The 21,826-nt window shown below is 46.3% G+C and overlaps 1 protein-coding gene across 1 annotated transcript; it reads left to right on the top strand.

The window, feature by feature from the left end:
• Nucleotides 1-4,414: 4,414 nt before the first annotated feature.
• Pla2g12a (phospholipase A2 group XIIA) lies at nucleotides 4,415-19,889 on the top strand. The gene is made up of 4 exons (XM_041660401.1): nucleotides 4,415-4,730; nucleotides 13,874-13,950; nucleotides 14,649-14,814; nucleotides 18,957-19,889. The coding sequence occupies exons 1-4, from the start codon at nucleotides 4,502-4,504 to the stop codon at nucleotides 19,073-19,075; spliced, it is 591 nt and encodes a 196-aa protein (XP_041516335.1). The 5' UTR covers nucleotides 4,415-4,501; the 3' UTR covers nucleotides 19,076-19,889.
• The last annotated feature ends 1,937 nt before the right edge of the window (nucleotides 19,890-21,826 follow it).

Below are 21,826 nucleotides of genomic sequence, written 5' to 3'. Positions count from 1 at the left end.
GGATTGTTTTTTGTTTGTTCTTCAGAGGTAGTACCACTCAGCTACACCTGCGACCTACACATTTTATTTATAGAAAGTGTGACTAGATTAGCTCTTCAGGCAAAAATGATGTCTTAACTACAGTAAAGGCTGAGATAGTTCAGTGATACTGAAATCACACAAGGTTGTTCAAGCTCCAATCTGTCACCTATGAATTAAACGAAGAGAAACCAACCTACAATTCACAATCCCAGAGAACCTAGACAGCAATGAGGACTCTAAGAGATACATACATGGATCTAATCTACATGGGAAGTAGAAAAGACAAGATCTCCTGAGTAAATTGGGAGCATGGGGACCGTGGGAGAGGGTTGAAGGGGAGAGAAGAGGAAGGGAGGGGAATAGAGAAAAATGCATAGCTCAATTAAATAAATAAATAAAAAATAAATAAATAAAAGTGATAGAGGCTGCAGGCTCAGAACCCTTCTGCAGTGACTTGAAACCTGCAAAAACAAACAAAACCCAGAAAGTACTAAGGTCAGGTTCTTCCTAAAGGGCAATGAGTCAACTCTTGGAAGTGACTCCATGTAGGAAAAAACCAACCAAGTGCAGTGGGAATGGGATGGTCTACCTCCAGGATCTGATCAGTTCCAAGCTCTCTCTCTGGATTCTGAATTACAGACAACAGAATCCAGTGGGATTGTTGAATGCCAACATAGTTCAATGCTTCCATCAGATTGGCCTGCAGACAAGTCAGCGGGGCCTTTTCTTGATTAATAACTGATGTGGAAGGGCCAGGATAACTGGCTGTGGTGTCACTCTAGGTGAGCCTGGGATATTTAAGAACAAAACTGAACAAGTCAGAAGGGACAAGTCAGTAAGCAGTATTCCTCTGTGGTCTCTGCCTCAGTTCCTGCCTCCAGGTTCCTGCCCTGACCTCTTGCCCTTCCTTCCCCCAGTGATGAACTGTTACCCAGAACTGTAAGAGGACATAAGCCCTTGACCACAAGTTGCCCCTAATCATGACATTTATCACAGCCGCAGAAGCAAAACTAGACAGGTGCTATTGTCTCTTCATATAGTCTTGCTTTTATACCAAACTAAGCTGAAGGTAAGGATGGCAGGACTCCCCTCTCTCAGGAAAGAGACCCCAGGCCGTCCTGAAGACAGAGCTAACTCAGAGGAGCTGCTTATCGGTGAGATATGAGAACCAAGAAAGCTACCTGCAATTACCAGTCCTTGAGACACCGGCAAGGTCGGGGGGTGGGTGGTAATCACACCTGCCAACAGACTAATGGCAGACAGTCAGTGTCAATGTTAAGAAAGCTAGAGCTGGAGAGGACAAAGCAGGGCTTCAGCCACCCACTTCCTGGGTGGGCAGCACATGATACACGCTCATCTCTCTGGTTGGGGCGGGAACACACGTGGAGCATATGGACCCTCCAGTGGCATGGCTTGTCATAGCTCAGAGAACTAGTAAATCTCATGGCAATCTTGGCTTTTGTCCAGTCTCTGCCACAGCCCTATAGAAAACCTCTAGAAAACAAAGTTCATTGACTTTTTCCTCTCTTCAGAACCCTTTTCACTCTTGGAAGGATCTCTCTCTCTCTCTCTCTCTCTCTCTCTTTTCCTCAGTTTCTTTCCTTCCTTTCTTTCTTCCTTTCTCTCTTTCTCTTTCTTTCTTTCTTTTTTTCTTTCTTTCTTTCTTTTCTGTAATTCCTCTTAGGAAAACCTACCCCACAACTGTCCCTACCTTTAATCTTCACTGGCATGAGACAATAAACTCAGAAGCCACTGTTGCAGGTCAGTCTGATGACCATGTCTGATACCTTGGGTCATATGTGACTGGGCTGTGAACAGTCTGTCACAGTGGAGATTCCTGTGTCATTGGGGCTAACTGGAAAACAAAATATGAAGCTGTATTTGGAGGAAGAATGGGGGAAAAAAGAAAACCAAAAAACCAAACCTCAGTGGAGATCAGTCTGAGGTGTCTAAGAGGGCTTCCCCGGGGGTGGGCTTAATCTCTGACTGATGGCATGCAATGGCTATTGTTAATTGCTAGAGTGTTGTTAACTTGCCAGAATCTAGGATAATTTAGGAGATAGGCCTCTGGACACGTCTGTGCAGAATTATCTTGAGTACTTTAATTGATGTGCGAAGATCTATCTCAATAGTAGGCAGGACTATTTCCCAGGCAATGGATCCTAGACTATATAAAGTGGAGAAAGCAGTTCATATGCTACTCTCTGCTTTCTAGTTGTGATGGGACAGCTGGTTCAAGCTCCAGTCACGTTGTCCTCCTCACTTTGATCAACTGGGCCCTGGAACTGAGCCAGAAAAACAAACTTTCTCCCTTAGGTGTTTTCTTTGTATTATTATTATTATTATTATTATTATTATTATTATTATTATTATTATTGTGTGTGTGTGTGTGCGTGCGCGCGCACACACACACACGTACAGGTCAGAGAACAACTTGGGGGACTCTCTTCTCTCCTACCATGGGGTTCTAGGGATCAACAGCTTCTCAGGCTCAGGTAGCAAACAGGGCCACCCACTGAGCTATCTCACTGGGTTAAAGTTGCTTCTGTCTGACTACTTTCTCACAGTAACAGGAGAGAAAACTAAAGCACAGAAGATCTTCCCAAGCAGCAGCACACGCGAAGGCACCCAGGGTACATCAGAGAAAAGGACGAGCTGGGTGTGGCCTCCAAGACCTGAAACCACCTGAAGAATTCTTTTAAGTCCAGGCAGGAGGCAGGGAGGAAGGTGGAGGGTTGAAATGAGACGTGAAAGACAGGAGAAGTCTAGACTATTTAAAAGGAAACTGAAAAAGACAGAAGCCAAAGGCAGGGATGGAGGGACCCGCACTGGCTCTGGGTAGGCTGAGGCAGGAAAATGCACCATCTGGGGACAAAACATTGTACCAGGGAGAGGCATTTGAGTCTATGGCAATTATGAGATTTTTCTTTTAACTATGAGGTGATTGATTGGTAAGGCCATGAATGACAGATAAAATAACAAAAGTTAGGAGCTGAAGCGGGTTTAACCAGTTGAGTTACTTTGCATTTGTGGTCAAATGCAATAGTGTGCAATAGAAGGGACAGGGTTCCAGGGAATTTGGCATTTGAGAATGTTATCCCTAGAGAGAGACAGCAAACTGAGTCCTCAGAGCACAGGCCACTGTTAAGGTAAACGACATTAGTACACCGAGATGTAAACCTGTAAATAGGGGAGGCTAGGAGCCAAGATCCCAGAACTTCAGAGGCCTAGGTGGGAAGATGGTGTGTTTAAGGCAAGTCAGAGGGCAACCTGGGCTACAAGCCAGGATCCTGTTCCAGAAAAATAAACAATAAATGTTAAGAAAAATCCTCTCCACCGGCGCACAGAAATCCAATCACACCAAATTAAACCGGGAGGGGAGGAGGGGGGCTGGGATGGATGCCAGGGAATGGGGTGAAGCTCCCAACTTAACATCACAATAAGGGTTTTAACCGAGGATTGCTCCCACATAACCTTACTGCATTCTGTCCAGTTGTGGAAGACATATTCCTGGAACAGGAGACCTCTCTGGTAGAAGAATTAAATGAGCCAAGTCTTCCTTTAAAATTCTGGTGGTAAAGCCGGTTGGAACTTCAGAGATCAGCTCTCAACCACTGTATCCTAGAGCCACATCCAATGATCTCTGCCTTGTCTACACCCTCTCTTCCTAATCTATGGTTATCCTTTCACTAAGGTATTTAGAATTTTAAGGAGTGGTGATTGTGAATTTCCCCTTTCTCGAAATTAGACCGAGGCACTAGAGGAAGTGTGCTAGCTCAGCGGTTCTCAACCTGTGGGTCGGACCGCAACAAGGATTCATAACAGTAGTAAATCACAATGATGAGTAAACAACAAAATAATTTTATGGTTGGGGTGGTCACCACACATGAGCTGTATTAAAGGGTCACAACATTAGGAAAGTTGAGAACTACGGCTCTGATTAAGAAAGGGGTCCGTTCTCAACGACCCTCAGACGGACAAGCCACTTACAGTGCTAAGACTGTGTAGCAGGTTATGAGGTCTCCATGAGGACCCAAGTTCTGTAGTGTACGTCACGTGCTCAAACAAGCCCCTGCACTGCACCCCTGGCCGTGACGGCAGAGCCCCAAAGGCTGGCTGTGCCGCTGCGGTCGTCCTTCGTTGTGGCGCAACTCACTCCGGTGCTGAACCAAAGCAACGAAAACCTCTAGGGCACGGACGGGGTTTTTATGACCCCACAGAGGTAGGACGGAAAGTTACCGGGAGCAGTCCAGGGGCCACGTGGGCGAGGAAGTTCCCAGCTCCCTCTCCCGGCTCCCACGCTCCCGCGCAGGCGCACTGTGCAGGACGCGGCCCGGATGAGCGGCGCGCGCCCCCGCCGGCCCGCCCCTCCGCGCTGCTGAGTGACGGTGCGCGCCCCCGTGAGCGAGCGCGGAGGAGGCCGGGACCTGAGCCGGAGCGCGCGCCGCTGCCCAGCCCGGCCACCCGGCCGCGCAGCTAGATGGTGGCCCCGCGGCCCTCGCCGGCCCGGGGGCCCGCGCTCCCGCTCCTGCTCCTGCTTCTGTTCCTGCTGGCCGCCCTGGGAGGCCAGGAACAGGACCAGACCACCGACTGGAGGGCCACCCTCAAGACCATCCGCAACGGCATCCACAAGATCGACACGTACCTCAACGCCGCGCTCGACCTGCTGGGCGGCGAGGACGGGCTCTGCCAGTACAAGTGCCGCGACGGTGCGGGGGATGGGGGACGGTGCGGGGGAATGGGGCCACAGGTGCGGGGCGGGGGGGGGAATAGGGGGACAGGTGCGGGGCGAGGGGAATAGGGGAACAGGTGCGGGGCGGGGGATGGGGGACAGGTGCCGGGCAAGAGGGGGGGACAGGTGCGGGGAGGGAGGGATGGGGGGGACAGGTGCGGGGAGGGAGGGATGGGGGACAGGTGCAGGGCAGAGGGATGGGAGCACAGATGCGGGCCAGGGGGATGGAGGGACAAGTGCGGGGCAGGGGGATGAGGGACAGGTGCCAGACAAGGGGATAGGGCCACAGGTGCAGGGCAGAGGGATGGGAGCACAGATGCAGGCCAGGGGGATGGAGGGGAGCACGGTGCGGTGCGGGGCAGGGGGATGGGGGACAGGTGCCAGACAGGGGGATAGGGTCACAGGTGCAGGCCAGGGGGATGGAGGGACAAGTGCGGGGCAGAAGGATGAAGGGACACGTGCGGAACAGGGTGTTGGGGGAACAGGTGCAGGCGGACCTTGACGGCGTCCTCGGGTGTGGAAAGAGTGAGCAGCGCTTGGAGCATGCTGTCCTTGGGATTGAGCAATCTGGGAACAAACGTGACAGGTCGCCAGAGTGCATGGTCTGCTCAGTCGGCTCTCCATTACTTCTGGTTTCTTTCCCACCCTCCCTCCCCATTTTCTTTTCCGGCGATTGCACAGAGTTGCCTAAGAACTCACTGATTGATGTAGGGACTCTGGAGGTGGAGTGGAACATACTGATTTTAGCGCTGGCTGACACACACACAAATATTTTATAAGTTAGTCCGCTGAGAAAAAAAAAAAAAAGCCAAAAGGGAATTTGAAAGCCATCAGTTGATTTTAAGTGGCGTTTGGTTGTTATCCTGCAAAGCTAAGAAAAATAAATTGTGACTTTTGTACAGATATTTGGTGTACTTGGTTTTTGAGGGAGGTGTACTGGATTGAAAGAGTTCTACTAACTTCTAGAAAACAGTGTATTAAAATTTGAAGTTTTATTTTGCTTTGGTTTTTGAGTCTCAGGTAGCCCACACTGGCACCGAACTCAGTGTAGCTGAGGCTAGCCTTGAACTCTTGACTCCTTGCCTCAGCCTGTCCGGTGCTGGTATGACAGACACCTACTTATGTGCTTTGCAGCTTTCTTCCTTGGATATCCATGGCTTCTCTTCCTTATGCTCTGTCCGTACTGTAGTTTTTAGCTCAGTCCTTTCACAGTTTGAAACATCTATTTGAATCTAAGAACTTGCTTCATGGCAGTGCAGATGGTATTACAATCAGCACTCAAGGCAGCGATTTGGGTGTTTGGGGGTTTTGTTTTTGTTTTTTTGTTGTTGTTTATTTTGAGGGTTTTTTTAAGCTTTTTTTTTTTTTGAGGGGATGGGACTTCTGTTTGGCGATTCAAACTGTTAGGATAGAACTTGAAAAATCAAGTTTCTTATGCCATTAGCTAAGGCTACCAGCTGAAGATAAGGGAAATCCATGACTTTAGTGAGAAAGGCTGATTGCAGAGTTGATGATCTTAATTAAAACCTGAAAAACTGCAATGCCACATACAGCCTGTGCGCCTCCGTTAGGTGAACCTCCACCTTTCTGTTCATACAGAACATGCACCTTTGCTTCTGACGATCTTCCTTTGCTTCTAAACTCTAGGCCTAAAGATTTCCACCAGTGAGCACCAAGAAGAATATTTTTGTTCTTGTAAAATGTATTGGGGTACTTTGTGGGTAACAAGGGTTAAGTGATAACTTTGCTAAGGCAAAAGTTCTAACTTAATTCCTGGCCATTATGCAAATATTAGTCTTGACCATGTGTCAGGAGTTGATAGACTGGGGATTCATCCCTGGAGCTTCGTTCTGGTGGGGAGAAGCAGGCTATGAGTCTCTGTGTGCTCACTGATGTGCTGTGAGCCATGCCTTGAACAATAAACTTCCTCCACATAAGTGGAAGACTGCCACGGGGTTCTGGGAAGTACTGGGAGCCATTTGCCCCTGAGATAGGATGCTACAGGACAGGAGACTGTCTCAGGATTGGAAAGTAGCAAGAGTGCTCGGTGGTGATCAGGGCAAGATCGTCCCAGGCCGAGGGAACAGTGAGTACACAGTTGCAGAGGACAGGACCATAGGAAGGCCAGTCAGTGTGACCCTGACGGTGCAGCCTGTGGCAACAGAAAGATACAGCTTCTCTTCACAGAGAAAAGGAAGGCCTCAAAGGTACGGTTCTCATAAACAGCCGTGGGTCTGGGGCTGTAGAACTGCTTACGTTGAGAGCATCTCAGACCGATGCTATCCCTCCGAAAAGGCTGCTTTAAACTTTCCTTTTTCTGCTTTCATTTCCTTGAAGGCTCACAGAATTTGCCACCAAGCTCTTAGGTAGGACAAGAACTGTCGAATGTAGCAAATGTGTGTGCGTCCATGTAGCTTCCCTGTCCCTGAGAGCTTGGTGGTGCACACACTTCTTCCCTTTGGGTCATCTTCCCTTGGATAGGGAAACGCCTTTGTGAGTTATGCGAGGAACAATTTTATGTTTGCCATTTTTCTTTTACTCGTGGATGCTCACATGTACATGCGTGTGTGTGGTGCATGCAAGTGGGTGTTGAATGCTGGGCACATGGAGAGGCCGAGAGAGGTTGTTGACTGACTTTCTCGGTTACACCTTGCTCCCTTAGGACAGGGTCTCTCTGAAAGCGAGCACACTGATATGCCTAGGCTAGCCTGCCAGTGAGCTCCAGGCATCTGCCCATCTCTGTCTCCCGACACTGGGGTTTCAGGCACACACTTTTCTGCCCAGCCATTTACTGGGCGCTAGGGATTTGAACTCTGCTCTGGCTCAGTGTGGCATAACAACCACCCTTACCCACTCGAGCCAGCTTCCCAGCCCTTAACTCCCCCCCCCCCCGCCGGCATAAAAGGAAATCAAGGGAGAAAAGTTTTCCATTTCTGTTGAAAAATAGAGAAAAAAATAGCTTCTAAAGTGCTTTTAGAGTTTTGAATAAGTTGTTCATTTCTCTAGTTTTATATACGCTAACAGGAGCCTCTAAGTGTTATACCGAGAATTAAGCATCCGTGGAGGTAGGAAAGCCATATACAGGGTCCAGACAAAAGGTGGCAGTGATTCTGTCTAATTTGGGAGGAGTCGGAGTGATGAGCGAGGGTTGAATTTGCGGTACACTTTGAAGGAAAAGCCTAAAGGATTTGCGGTTGGCTTGGCAGTACTTGTGACTAGGGCAGAAAATGATAACAGAGGTGATGGAGGAGAGAGCGGAGGGGAACACTGGCGGCATGTTCTTGCCTGTGAAAAGTGTGATTTCTAGCGTGCAAAGAGAGAGACTGGTCAGGAGCAGGCAGTACACCCCTGTTACTAGGTGGAGGTAGGATGTGGGCACACGTTAGGTTCTGATTGCCTACTTTTCCGTGAGGAATGAAGCCATTAGCTTCTAGGAGTCCTAAGAATGAAGATGTTGGGTGACCTCGGGTGGGTGGAGAGTTACTTTCGGGGCCTCATGGCGATGGATGGTTTAGGTTTGTCCCCACTGTCCATCCTGCATACGCAGTGGTAGGGTCTTTGTGTGACCCAGTTACCATCTCGAAGAGTCTCACCTGCTTCATTTTTCTCGGGCAAGATGAGTGAGTCTGTTTGAGAGTATTTATATCAAATTTGAAAAATTAATGTGGGGGTGGGGTGAGAGGTAGGAAGAGAGAATGGTAAGTTTCTCAATTCCTGTAAATTCTCGGGTTTTTGATACATGGGGAGTCGAGAAAACAGTAAGAAGTTTATCATCCACGACTTAGGTCAGTGGTTCTCAGCCTTCCTGATGCTGCAACCCTTTTATGCAGTTCCTCGTGTTGTGGTGACCCTCAACCATACAGTTATTTTGTGCGACGTCATAACTATAATTTTGCTACTGTTATGAATCATAATGTAAATGTGAGATATGCCAGGTGGTCTTAGGTGACCCTGTGAAAGGGTTATTTGACCTCCAGAGGATCGCGACCCACAGGTTGAGAACCACTAAGTTAAGTCAAAAGGGACAAGTAATGAATGACCTTCCCACACAGGTGTACTCTTGGGTTTAGTTCTTCCTCCTATTTCTTTCTTTTCTTAGTTTTCTGTTTCTGCTTATGGAATCTGGGGAGCCGTGGCCACGGCACCTCATGATGTTGTGGTTTGACTCTAAGTGTGGTCCTTCTGTTAATGAACTTTCGTTGCTTTGTAAAAGCCATGAACAGTAGAAATATTTAAGTTTTCATGTTCAGCATCTCATAACACCACTTATAGCAATATTTTAAATAGTATTAGTACTTAATTTGGCACCTGACTTGGCTCAGTATTTTTATTTTATTTTTATCTTATGTGTGTGAGTGTTTTGCCTGTGTCTGTGTATGCTTATCACATGTTTGTAGTGCCTTCAGAGACCAGAAGAGGGCATCGACCCTGGAGCTGAAGTTACAGGCTGTTGTGAGCCTCTGTCTGGGTGCTAGGAACCAAATCTGGGTCCTGTGCAAAAGAAGCAAGTGTACCTAACTGCCGAGCCAACTCTACACAGCTCACGAATAAATTCCATTTTTAATAAGTAGCTTTATATATAATTTGTTCTAAATAATTATCTTTGTCCTGGAATTTACTTGGTAGACCAGGCTGGCCTTGAATGCACTGAAATCCACTTGCTTCTGCCCCCCAAGTGCTGGGAAAAGTGTGCGCCATCGCTGCCCGGCTAACTAATTCTTAAGTTTAACTTTGTTTATGGAGTATGTGTTCATGTAATTTTATTGGGGGAGAGGTACAGAGAGAGAGAGAGGGAGGGAGGGAGACAGAGAAATAGAGGGGGGAATGCACACATGAGTATGCCATGGTGTACATGTGGAGGTCAGAGGACAGCATTTGGGAAGTGGCTCTCCTTTCCATGCAGGACCTAGGGATCAAACTCGGGTTGTCAGGTTTGCAGGGGAAGAGCTTTTGTCTACGGACCCATCTTTCGAGCCTTGAAATAATAATTTAATTTACAGGTGAATTTAGAACTTTAAAACGCTGAGCTGTCCTCTCATGTTCGTGGTAGGTTTGTCTGTCTGTTCTGTTGGGAAAAAAGCTTTTCATTTTGGCAGATTATTTCCCCTTTTCCTCATCTAGCAATTTCTTGGGCGTTTATTACCTGCTAGGCATCTTCTAGCAATGGAGGACAAAGCTGATCTCATAGAAACTGTTCTGCTAACCTGACTCAGAAACATCAGAAAGAAAACAACCAACCTTGGTGTGTGTGGGCAGATAGAGACGCGAAGATACTGTTTTTAGGTAGGGTGAGCTGGGCAGACTGTGAGATAAGTGACGTCAGCGGGTTGTTCTGACGAGACCCCAGACTAACCTCACATGCCCCTTTCAGTGCAGATATTAGGGGTCGTGCCCAGCATTTATCCCAGTATTCCTTCTGGTGTCTCATATCCGGCAGGTGTGGGTCTTTCCTGTTCAGCATTGTCAGTTTCCCTCTGAGGGGCAGCCCTAGGCTGTCACCTTCACACTTTGCCTTGAAGCTACCCTACTACCTCTGCTCCCTGCCCCCCTCTCCTGCATCCTCAGGGCAGGCGTGTTTCCTTGGGACCTTTTCCTCACTTCATTTGCTTCTGATCATCCTCTTGCTCGGCAGTAATTGTCCTTTAAGAGGAAAGTACGTACGTGTACTGGTGGAATACGTACATGTCTATGTTAGGTCACTGCCACAGCAGTTATCAAGCTGTCAGGAAGCATTTCTATCCATGGGGAATGGAGAAAAACTAGAGAAGGTACAAAGAAAAGGAAAGACAGAGCATTGCTGGATGAGCACAAAAGGAAATACATTCCAAGTTCTAAAAAAAAAAGGTAGACAGTTAAGAGGATACTAGAAGCCTTCAATTACCTTCATTTTCTTTTGCTTTGTATCAGCTGTGTGAAGGTGGGAATGTTTGGGTATGAATGACGCCCATGTCTGTAGACTTGTAGGTGGGAAGGGGAATGTACATGTCTTCTGAACACGCAGAACACACAGAAACATTGGACAAGCTGTCATTTTCGAATGCTAAGCCCAGCCTGTTTTCCTTCAGCTTCCTGACAGGTTTTTACGTGATGTGCTTCCGAATTTAAATTTAAAATAGTTGTTAACCTGAAAAAGCTGTATATAGCCAATGCCCTCTTTTCTGAATTAGTGTATTTGTAATGCTTTTAAAAGCTTTATTAATAGTTGGGCTCGTTGACTAATATATATCTCTACACCAGTGGTTCTCAACCTTCCTAAGGCTGCAACTCTTTAATACAGTCCCTCATGTGGTGGTGACCCCAACCATAAAATTATCTTTGTTGCTACTTCTTGACTGTAATTTTGCTACTGTTATTAATCATAATGTAAGTATCTGATATGCGGGATATCTGATATGTGACCCCTGGGAAGGGGTTGTTAGCCACACGGGGGTTGTGACCCACAGCTTGAGAACGGTTTGTAAGCATTTGAAACCACTCACTGTTAAAACCCATTCAAGAGAAAGCTTTCCTCTGTGTATAAGGAACTGGAGTGTGTTTCCGAAGAACACTTTCCCAGTTTTGCCTTCCTTCCAGTTTTGTACTTTTTAGAGTATGGCTTGTCCCGTTTAAAACTGAAATTTCATCTCCATTAAAAGGTGTAGGACTAAGAGGTGAACCCTTTACGAGCTGCAGGGGACTCTGCCCTCATGAATTGATCGGTCTGCGTCTACTTCATGGATCGATGGGGTTGTCTTGTGACTGAGCATGCAGTTAAAGCCTGTCTGGCTGGTTTCTCCCGCTCTGCTCTCCAGTCATGCGATGCCCTGCCCTTTCTGAGGATGGAGCTGGCAAAAAGGCCATAGCTAGCTGCAACTCCTGAACTTTGGACCCGAAGTGTAAGCCAGAATAAACCTCCTTTAAACAGCTACCGCAGCTACTTTGATATTAGCAGCAGGAAACAGCCTGGGCTGGAGGTGTAGCCCAGGCTAGAACACTGGCCTCACATTCACAATTTACAAAGCCTTGGATTCAGTCAATTCCCAGTGCTTAAAAAAAAAAAAAGAAAGAAAGAAAAAGAAAAATGAAAACGAACAAGGCATCATCTGCCTTCTATGCAGGGCTTTTAACCATAGATAAAAATGTGTAGTTTCTCATGATAGGCCCCTGGGACAGTAAGCTAGCAGACACTTGACTTAAGCAAAGTCATGAGTGGCTGAGAGGTGTCCCAAAGGTTCAGATTGATAGCATCATCCCTGCTGCTAGAGAGGATTCATCTATAGCAAGATGCTGCTTGCCTCAGTCCAGATTAATATCTGTGGCTCAGGTTTATGATCTCAGGCAGCAGTAGGCAAATAGCTCTAGATAGAAAGTTCATTAAACAATCATAGATGAGGGGCTGGAGAGATGGCTCAGAGGTTAAGAGCAGTGACTGCTCTTCCAGAGGTCCTGCATTTAATTCCCAGCAACCACTTGGTGGCTCACAACCATCTGTAATGAGATCTGCTGCCCTCTTCTGGTGTGCAGACATGCACGCAGGCAGAAAGTTGTATACATAATAAATCTTTAAAAAAATAGTCGAGGATGAAACAATGGGGATGACTATGTAAAGCCAACAGAATGGATTCTGTAACTGGTCTGAAAAAAACTAATTACAGAAGTGCTGAAGTTCTAGAAGTAAGTATTTATACATGCTTTGACTTTTTTTGAGACAGGGTCCCTCTATGTAGCCCTGGCTGTCCCGGCACTCACTTTGTAAACCAGGCTGACCTTGAACTCAGAGAAATCCTCCAACTTCTGCCTTCTGGGTGCTGAGATTAAAGGCTTGCACCACTGTGCATGACTAGGAGTAGATATTCTTAAAGCTCAATTTAATTTTCGAAAGTACTTTCTTTGTACTGCTACCATTTAATAGTTTAGCCCTGAGATAATAGCTTCCATCAGCTGTGTTAAAATGAATGTTGTATTGCCTCAGACAGGGTCCATCATATCAAATGGCATTAAGTTTGGGGTGCCACATTTTACAGTTTATATTTATTTATTAATATGTGTATGATGTGTGTGGGGGGGTGCATGCATTCCATGGTGTGCATGTGGGGGTCAAGAGGAACACTCATGATAATCTTTTCTCTTTGTCATGTGTGTTGTGGGGGAAGTGAACTCAGGTAATTAAGTTGGGTATCATATTTTACCAGCTACGCTATCTTGATGGCCCTGGCTGCCACATTTTAAAGAGATGTAACAAGCTAGATGTGGTCACTCTTTGGAGGCCAGTGAGTGATGGCCCAGGGAACTTAGAAGACTGGAAAGCAAACAGCAGTAGTGCTTATTAATTTTCAGTGACTGTTACAGTTGCCATAGGGATTAGTCTTCTAAATCCACCCAATGTTCATTGATTTGACCATTTGTCAACAAGCAGCCATTGAGAATGTAACTACATGCCAGAAACTATGCTAGGCACGGGTATGTACAACAGAAAAAGTCCTGCCGCAGCATTGCAGTTCCTTATGAAGCAGCATGTAATAGATGGAGAGGCAGATTGATGACACGGTGTGTTAGAAAACATGCAGGTTAGAAGTATCACCAGGAAAAGCCGCACTGACACATGAATGCTATTGTGTTTGGGCTGCTACAACAAAATGGTATAAACTGGGCGGTTAGAAACAGACTTTCTTATTAGCTACACTCGTGAAACAGTCGGCTGCTGAGAATGGAGTCGGAATGGATGGCCCTACGGTGCCCAATAGCATACTGAAACTATCACTACATAGCCTCGTCTTCCTTAGATTGGGCTGTAGCTGTGCTGATCGTTCACACATGTGATATCATATCATGTGCACCTTTGAGCTCTCCAGTGGTCCAGGATAAGCTATTGCATGTTTCCACAGGGTATGCTTATAAACCGTAACTGCCTTCATGAATGCTACACATGTGTGTATGAGTGCACATTTGCATATGTTCTGCAATAATTCCATGATCAGCCCTTCTAGTACCATCAAAATAAATGCAGCATTTCTGAAGTTTTGCCCAACTCAATAGTAAACATCTTCAAGGCTAGTCCAGCACATTGTATACCTTTACAAATATGTATTTTATTTTTTCCATATTTTATACTAAATATGACAACCTTTGTATTTTACATAGGATCGAAGCCTCTTCCACGCTATGGATTTAAACCGTCCCCACCAAATGGTTGTGGCTCTCCATTGTTCGGTGTTCATGTAAATAACTTTTTTTCTTTGATAAGTTTTGTTACTTTCAAAGCTATGCCTTGGGTGGAGGTGCTAGGGAGATGGCTCACTGGGAAAGACTGCGTCTCTACAGGGTGGGGACTTGAGTTCGAATCCCCCACACCAACATACAAGCCAGGCATAGCCACGTGGGCCTGGGACCCTAGTGTTGAAGGATGGAGGAGACAGGCAGATCCTGAGAGCTCTCTAGATAATCTGTAGCCAAAGCCGTGGTCCAGGTTCAGTGAGAGACTTTGTCTCGGGGTATGAGGCAGATAGCGATAGAGGAAGACATCCTGTATCCTCCTCTGGCTGCCCTCCTGTGGCCCCTGTTCTTCACACACATGCTCACAGAAATAAAGTCAGTAAGAAAGTTAGTTGTGCGTTGTGTTTTGGACAGTTAAAAGTTGTGAAAGTTACTGACAGTTAACTCTGACATTGCAAGATGGAGAAGAGTGTGGTATGGCTGAAACGGCTGCGTGGCTAAGGGTGGGTAAGGAGAGCTGGGAGAGTCTGACACAGGAAGATTTACCGTAGACCTGTAAGTGGGGTGCTGCGGCAGTCGACAGTAGACCTGTAAATGGGGTGCTGCGGCAGTCGTCATTCATTTCTGTGAGGTCCGTTGGAATGATCACCGGTGCTGGGAGGTTTGCATCTCAGACAGTAACCCATGGAAATGCCTCTCACAGCTGAACATTGGCATCCCGTCCCTGACAAAGTGCTGCAACCAACACGACAGGTGCTACGAGACCTGTGGGAAAAGCAAGAACGACTGTGACGAGGAGTTCCAGTACTGCCTCTCCAAGATCTGCCGGGACGTGCAGAAGACTCTGGGGCTCGCTCAGAACGTCCAGGGTAAGGAGGGCCCTGTGGCTGGGACTCAGATGTTTTTAATACGGCAGTAAATACATACATGCTCATATAAAAGCATACCAAAAGAGCTTCTTCACATTCATCAGCTGTTAGGATACAACCTCTTCAGTGCCTGGAGTGAGGAGCTAGCCGGTCGTTTGGTAATCTAAAATTATACACAGCTGCAAAGGCAGTGTTGAGAAAACTTGGAGGAGTTTCTGAGGCAGAGAAGGGAAGAATTCATGTACCTTGTGCCCCAGAATATGTATCTGATCGTTCCAAAGCTAAACATTGAAGCCTTGAAGCACATTGGCACAGGGATGCTGTAATAAAATGTAGTAGATTGTAGTTATAGGCAACAGAAACCTCTATGGCCAGCTGGTCAGCTGGTTACTAACTCCGCCCTCTGATTCAAGGTAAACTTTATTGTCAGTCTCAGAGTGTCAGTCTTAGCATCAGTGAATTTGAGAGTGCAGTGCAGCTGCTAGATTGACAGCTCATGTGCGTGCTCCCAGCACTCAGGAGGCTGCATGTTGCTCGGCTTTTCCTGGGGATGTGTAAAGAAACATCTGTTCATACTAGATAGGGCACCAATAACAGACCAAAGAAACGGGTCCATCAAAGTCCAGCTTGGTAAGCCGGCGAGTTCAGTGAGGTTCCTTATAGGAACTACGTCACTGGAAGCTCCACTCCAGCATGGGTGACGAGGACTTGGGAATGCTGCTTCGTCAGAGTCCCGAGCCCCAGTCCACCTTCCACTTCTTGTGCACACTTGCGTCCGTAGGACCAAGTACAGCTGGGATGCACACAGAAAAGGTGGCTGGAGTCTCAGGGAGGGCACGTTAACAGCCCCTCTACTGTCACCACAGACCAGCTTTCACTGTATTATTTTGCTTATTTTATGGTCATGACTGTAGTGCCCAGGCATTTTGTGGGTCACGACAGCAGTCTCTGCCCCATGATGACTGACAGTCAGGTCAGGTCCAGAGAAAGCAGCTTCACTACAATGCTGCACCCTTTAGCTCTTGGATTCTTTCTGCTCTCTCTTCCTCCCCTTACTGTTCTGTGATATTTTCTAAGCCTTGGAGAGGTGAGAGGCGCACAGGCACACATACGCATGTGGGCAATTCTTTTCTGAGAGTGGGTCTCAATGCCATGACAGCAGGTACTTATCCTCAGCATTTGACCAGTTATGAGACTCAACAGAAAGCAGTACCCACTGTAAAAATAAGCCTTCCTCCATGAACAAAGCACACAGCAGCAAAAATCTGTGGGCATCGACAAGAATGAGCATGCAACTGGCAATTTAACAAGCACATCACGTCTATCTAACAAAACAGCATTGCTCTACACAGTGCAGCCTGCGATTTCTCCCAGGGTTTTGCCTTGGCTTGCATACCGAACATGAATTCCCCATGTGTGACAGGCCTTAAATCCGATCAGAAAGTACTTGGTTGTGCCCATAACAACTATACCATAGGGCATCAGCGGGCATATCTTACATGGCATGTTGGTGGCATTAGCACAGAGGGCCATACCAAAGCTGAACAGTTTTTGACAATTCTTCCCTAGCAAGCTATCACGTTCTGGCCTGCATATGTTAGCCTTCAGGAAGAAACTTCCAGACTGCTCCCAACCCAATTTCATCATGTCTGATAAAGCGCAGCAATAGGGCTTACTATCCAGTTATGGCATGTGACAAAAACAGGGCAGTGGAAATGATTCCACTCCAGTCTAGCGTGGTGAACCAGTAAGCTTGCTGGTGTAACTTACAGGGACACAGGTGAGTAGTCTAAAGCACTCATCCTCCCTAGAACAGATGACGACTCATAGCGGCTGCATCGCTAAAGTCCCAGCCTCCAGTCAGCCTTGTCCTAAGCCGAGCTGAAGTGTCTGTGGAGATATAAATGTCTGTTCAAGTAGGAGCATTTATTTATTTATTTATTTACTTATTTATTTATTTATTTTTGGTTTTTCGAGACAGGGTTTCTCTGTGGTTTTGGAGCCTGTCCTGGAACTAGCTCTTGTAGACCAGGCTGGTCTTGAACTCACAGAGATCCACCTGCCTCTGCCTCCCAAGTGCTGGGATTAAAGGCGTGCGCCACCACCGCCCGGCTAAGTAGGAGCATTTATAAGACTTCCCACTGGAAAGCCAAAGAATGCACTCTGCAATAAAGTCAGAAGTGGCAAAGAGGAAGGCACGAAAGAAGCCAGGCGGTGGTGGTGCACGCCTTTAATCTCAGTACTCGGGAGGCAGAGGCAGGCAGATCTCTGAGAGTTCAAGGCCAGCCTGGTCTAGAGAGAGAGTTCTAGGACAGGCTCTAAAGCTATAGAGAAATCCTAAAGCAAACAAAAAGGAAGGAAAGAAAAGTAACATTTTAATGTATTTTTCTTAAAATATTGTGCTAGATAATGTATTCATTTTTTCTTTGGGTGCTCATAAAAACAAAAAACAAACAAACAAAAAACCAAGTGCTAGACAGGATGCCTGTGTCTTTCAGGGGAACTTGTCCCGAGTAGATTGACTGACTTTGAGCTCATGCTCTGGCTATTGCCTGCTCTAGACTGTCTCATGTTGTAGATCTGATTCTGAAATCCCAGGAAAACCTGTCCAGGAAGAGGTCTCTGCAGCAGAGGAAGCCTGAATTCTCCCTTTCACCCACTAGCCTGCTTTTGGCTACAGTAACAAACTGAACCTTGTTTTTTCCCTCAAAGAGACAGAGAAGTGGAGCCAAGTGCCTTGCCGTTCAATGTGCGTTTCTCTGGTTTTTGTGCTCAGAATGGCACAGTCTTTTGAAGAACTTTAAAAGGGACAAGTTTTAGCACAAGATTCTCCCTTCATGTAAATATCTGAAGAAGGTTGTTTGGGCTGCTGAAAGCTATTTTGTGGTTTAGCCCTGTGAGGTTTCTTAGAATTGGAAAGGTAAGTTGGTAGTTTTATTATAGTCTTAAAATTTTTAAACATACCAGGAGAAACTACTTTGTATTCCCATGAGCATCCATCCTGAAGCCAAATTTTAGAATTGGTCAAAGAAAGAGAATTGGTGCCATTTAGTATGAGCATCTTCAATACATGTGATCAGCTCTTAGGAGCCTCTGGTCATAGTGATGCCTTGAGGTTTCTGAGATTTTTTATTTGCTTTTTTTAAAAAAAATTATTAAATGTGTGTGTGTGTGTGTGTGTGTGTGTGTGTGTGTGCATGCACACAGACCGCAGCACATGTGTGGAGGTCAGAGGCCACAGCCCATGGGGGATGTTCTGACCTAGTGCCTTTGCCCAGAGTCATGTTTCCAGCTGGAGGTTTCTCTTTAAAGCTTCTTTCTAAGACCGAGGGTACAGCGTGTGCTTAGCATGTTAGAGGCCCGAGCCTCACTCTCCAGCGGCAACAGCAGCAGATCCTCCCTTGCCATGTAAACTCTGCCATTGTCAGACATCGTTATTGGGGTTACATCTCTCAGCTAAAATGAAAACTAACACTGATGACCCCATTTGTGTTTCATAAAGGTTATTACTTGTCTATAAAAATTGTTCTGAACAATTGAAATGGAGCATACATTCATATCCATATGAAATTATATATATATATATATATATATATATATATATGAAATGGAATCTGTATGGTGGGTTGCTGGTATGAGGGACTGGGATGACTGTGACCTCCTACATGTTTGAGTGCACACTGAGGTGTGGTACGGTTAATAAAAACCCAGAGACAGATATTAGGGTTAAACTTGAAGACCAGAAAAACAAAGCAGCCAGCCATTGGCTCTTACCTGTACCTCAGTCCAAAAATGGTGATCCTGCCTCCAGGAATCCTCAGAATGAGACTGACAGAGAGCTGTCTTCTCCCGTTTTATTCCTCTCTAGTTTTGGGGTTAAAGGCGTGCACCACTACCGCCTGGTTTCTATGGCAAAGTAGTGTGGCTACTGGGATTAGAGGTGCGTGTCACCACTGCCTGGTCTGTGAGGCTGACCAGGGCAGCTGTTTTACTCTCTGATCTTCAGGCAAGAGTTATTTATTAAAATACAAATGAAGTACCACTACACTGAGGGGTGTGGCCTGTGCTGCACCAGATACAGAGGTGGGGACAGAGCGTGCTTGGCTCCTGCCCAACAGTGATGACATGTCTTTACCCTGCAGCATGTGAAACAACGGTGGAGCTCCTGTTTGACAGTGTCATACATTTGGGCTGCAAGCCATACCTGGACAGTCAGCGAGCCGCATGTTGGTGCCGTTATGAAGAGAAAACAGATCTGTAAGGAAGCCCCTGAAGCTGGTGGGCAGACGACAATGAAGGACAAAGAACATGCGTTTATCGCCTGAAACCACCTCATTTTTGGAACAGGTCATTGTAAGACCTTCCTAGACTGTGTTTTGATTTTAAAACCTCACAGTGAAAAGGAGTGGAGGGTGGGAAGAAGTAGAGAGAAGAGCATGCTCAGTACTAGGAGTAAGTAGAGAGGACAGCATGCTTGCCTTCATGGACCTCGCTGTCAGTGGCTCCCCCAAAATGGCAAGAAAAGCTTGAAGACTGTGTGACTTGGTTTTTATAGTTGTACTTTACAATAAAAATGAGAGCAAATGTAAAATTCACTGTAAGAACTTTCCAACATTATTTTGAAATATAAATAATTAGACGTATTATTTACTTTGAAATTTCAAATATGCACTTACGCCAAGCGGAAGTAACTACTGTTTCTCTATTTTAATTATGCATTAGGTGGTGTTTCTGTAGAGCCTTCTGAGATAGGATGCATTGCGTTGCTATGGTAACAAGACTCCAAGTGTGCATTGCTTATACAGTTGGGACCGTCAGCTGGTACTTCTCTTCAGGGACAACCCAGGACATCTCAGTATTGTGATGTGAACAATATTAAGAAACACAACACTCCCTTTTCACAAACCAGTTCTAACAAATATTTTTTGCTATGAATTCTAGAAAAGATGGATTTAGTGAGGCAAGTCAGAGCACCATATGCTGTCAAGTTTGATGTTTAGTCCCTAACACCTCTTCCTCAGCTTATATTCTGGAGTATTTTTGAAAGAGCTCTTAATAAAAGTTATTCTTGATAATGTTTTTTTCTTGATTATTTCTTGAGTGTTTTCAGATCTTTCCTTGTGGAATCATAGAGTATGGGAAAGGCGAAGTAGAAAGAACTGTCTCTTGGGACCTTTTACTTACACTGAAAATTAATAGGTGTGTAAGCAGATCCCAGAAAGCCTTGGCTGTCTCTGTAAATGCCTATGAATGCTGGGAATGTTGTGATGGCCTCAGAATGTTCAGCCATACTGGCCATTGACTGATGATTTTCTCCAATCTTTTGAGTAACATATGACTTGAGCAAATGAACACTGCAGGGCCTATAGGAGGACGTCTCCTCTCTACAGGTGGGGTGTGGATGAAGCCTGACTGGCTCCAAGTCTCGGCAACTTGGAAGCCAGAGGCTAGAGGCCACTCTCAGCAGTCTCTTGTGGCAGGGACCACTTATGAGTGGTCCAAAAGAAAAGAAAAAGAAAGAGAAAGAAAAATCATAGGGACCTCGGGCCCTGAATCGAATGTATCGCACTGTGTGTGCAATGTTAGCATGGGGGGACCAACCCTGGGTAGGTTTTTAGGCAGAGTCAGAGGGAAGCCATGGAGTCACTGCTGGAGACAGACAAGCTGAAACTTTGTTGGTAGGCCTCAACCTTGTGGTGATGCACAGATTACTAGAAATGGGTTAAATTATGATATAAGAGTTAGCCAATAAGAAGCTAGAGCTAACAGGCCAAGCAGTGATTTAAATAATACAGTTTCTGTGTGATTATTTCATGGTTGAGCAGCCAGGAACTAACAAGCGGCCTCCTTACATCAGAGGATGTTATTAGGACAAGTGACTATAACCAAGCCCAGCCCTCTTCACTTGTCACTCAAATGGGGCCCCAGTGACTTGCAGACAAGTGTTTGGGAAAAGGAAAATGCTTTATTCAGTAAGCCAGCAAGACTGAAGACACAGTAGACGCGGTAGACCGGCATCTGTCAGACAGCCCACTTTTATTTTTGTGGATTTTTTTTTTTCGAGACAGGGTTTCTCTGTAGCTTTGAAGCCTGTCCTGGAACTAACTCTTGTAGACCAGGCTGGCCTCGAACTCACAAAGATTCACCTGTCTCTGCCTCTGCTGGTTTTAGGACTAGTTGAGGGCAGAGGCTGTGTTATCTGCAGATAAGCTGCAGGTGCCCAAAGCCTGCTGTTAGCAGGGATGAGACTGTGCACATGCGTCAGCTTGCCCTGCCCTTTAAAGACCCCCTGGACCACCACTATCTTCCGGTCTCCAAGAGCACCGCAGTCATGCACACGCATGCACCCCGCCCTCACTCCCTACTAGCCATGTAGACATACATGATTAAATAGTATAATAAAAGAGCTCCGGCCAACTGGCAACGCCTTCACATTTTTATCATCTCCAGTTGGTTCCTTTTTAAACGACAAGATGGACACACAGTAGGTACATCAGTGAGGACACAGAAAAAGCGTCACCATCACTTACAAACCCTCACCCTTCTAAGAATTTCTGCGCACACTTTGCCAAATTACTTCTACTTTTGGAAGCCAGATTTAAACATCCAGGAATTGGTAGAGTGCTTGACGAGCATCCAAGAAGCCTGGGTGTGGTGGTGCAAGACAGCACAACACGAAGTGTGGAGGCAAGAGGATTAAGGTCATAGGAGCTCAGCTACCGGACAATCAAGGAAGGAAGGAGGAAAAAACGGAGGGAGGGAAAAGAAGGCCCAGGAGTTGCCTTCAGTTCTGTTTGGCGGAAACCACCTGTCCAAACAAAAGGCATAAGAAGTAAGTTATTGCAAGCCATCTAATGTAACTGGCTGCAGAGAAGCTCTTGCCGCTAAAGCAGAACACTAGACATGGAGAACAGAAAAAGGCTGTGGGTGTGGGGAGGGCGAGTCCCCTAGCCTGGTCGTGAAGCTGCCCCGCTTGCTCCCACGGGCAGTGGTGGGCAGCGGTGTCCTAACC

The sequence above is a fragment of the Microtus oregoni genome, unplaced genomic scaffold (assembly GCF_018167655.1).
Source record: "Microtus oregoni isolate MIOR12 unplaced genomic scaffold, Mior012 000000F_ref0000247, whole genome shotgun sequence".
Lineage (NCBI taxonomy): Eukaryota > Metazoa > Chordata > Mammalia > Rodentia > Cricetidae > Microtus > Microtus oregoni.
Note: the sequence above shows the minus strand (reverse complement) of the source record. Positions and strands in the feature narration are given on the sequence as shown.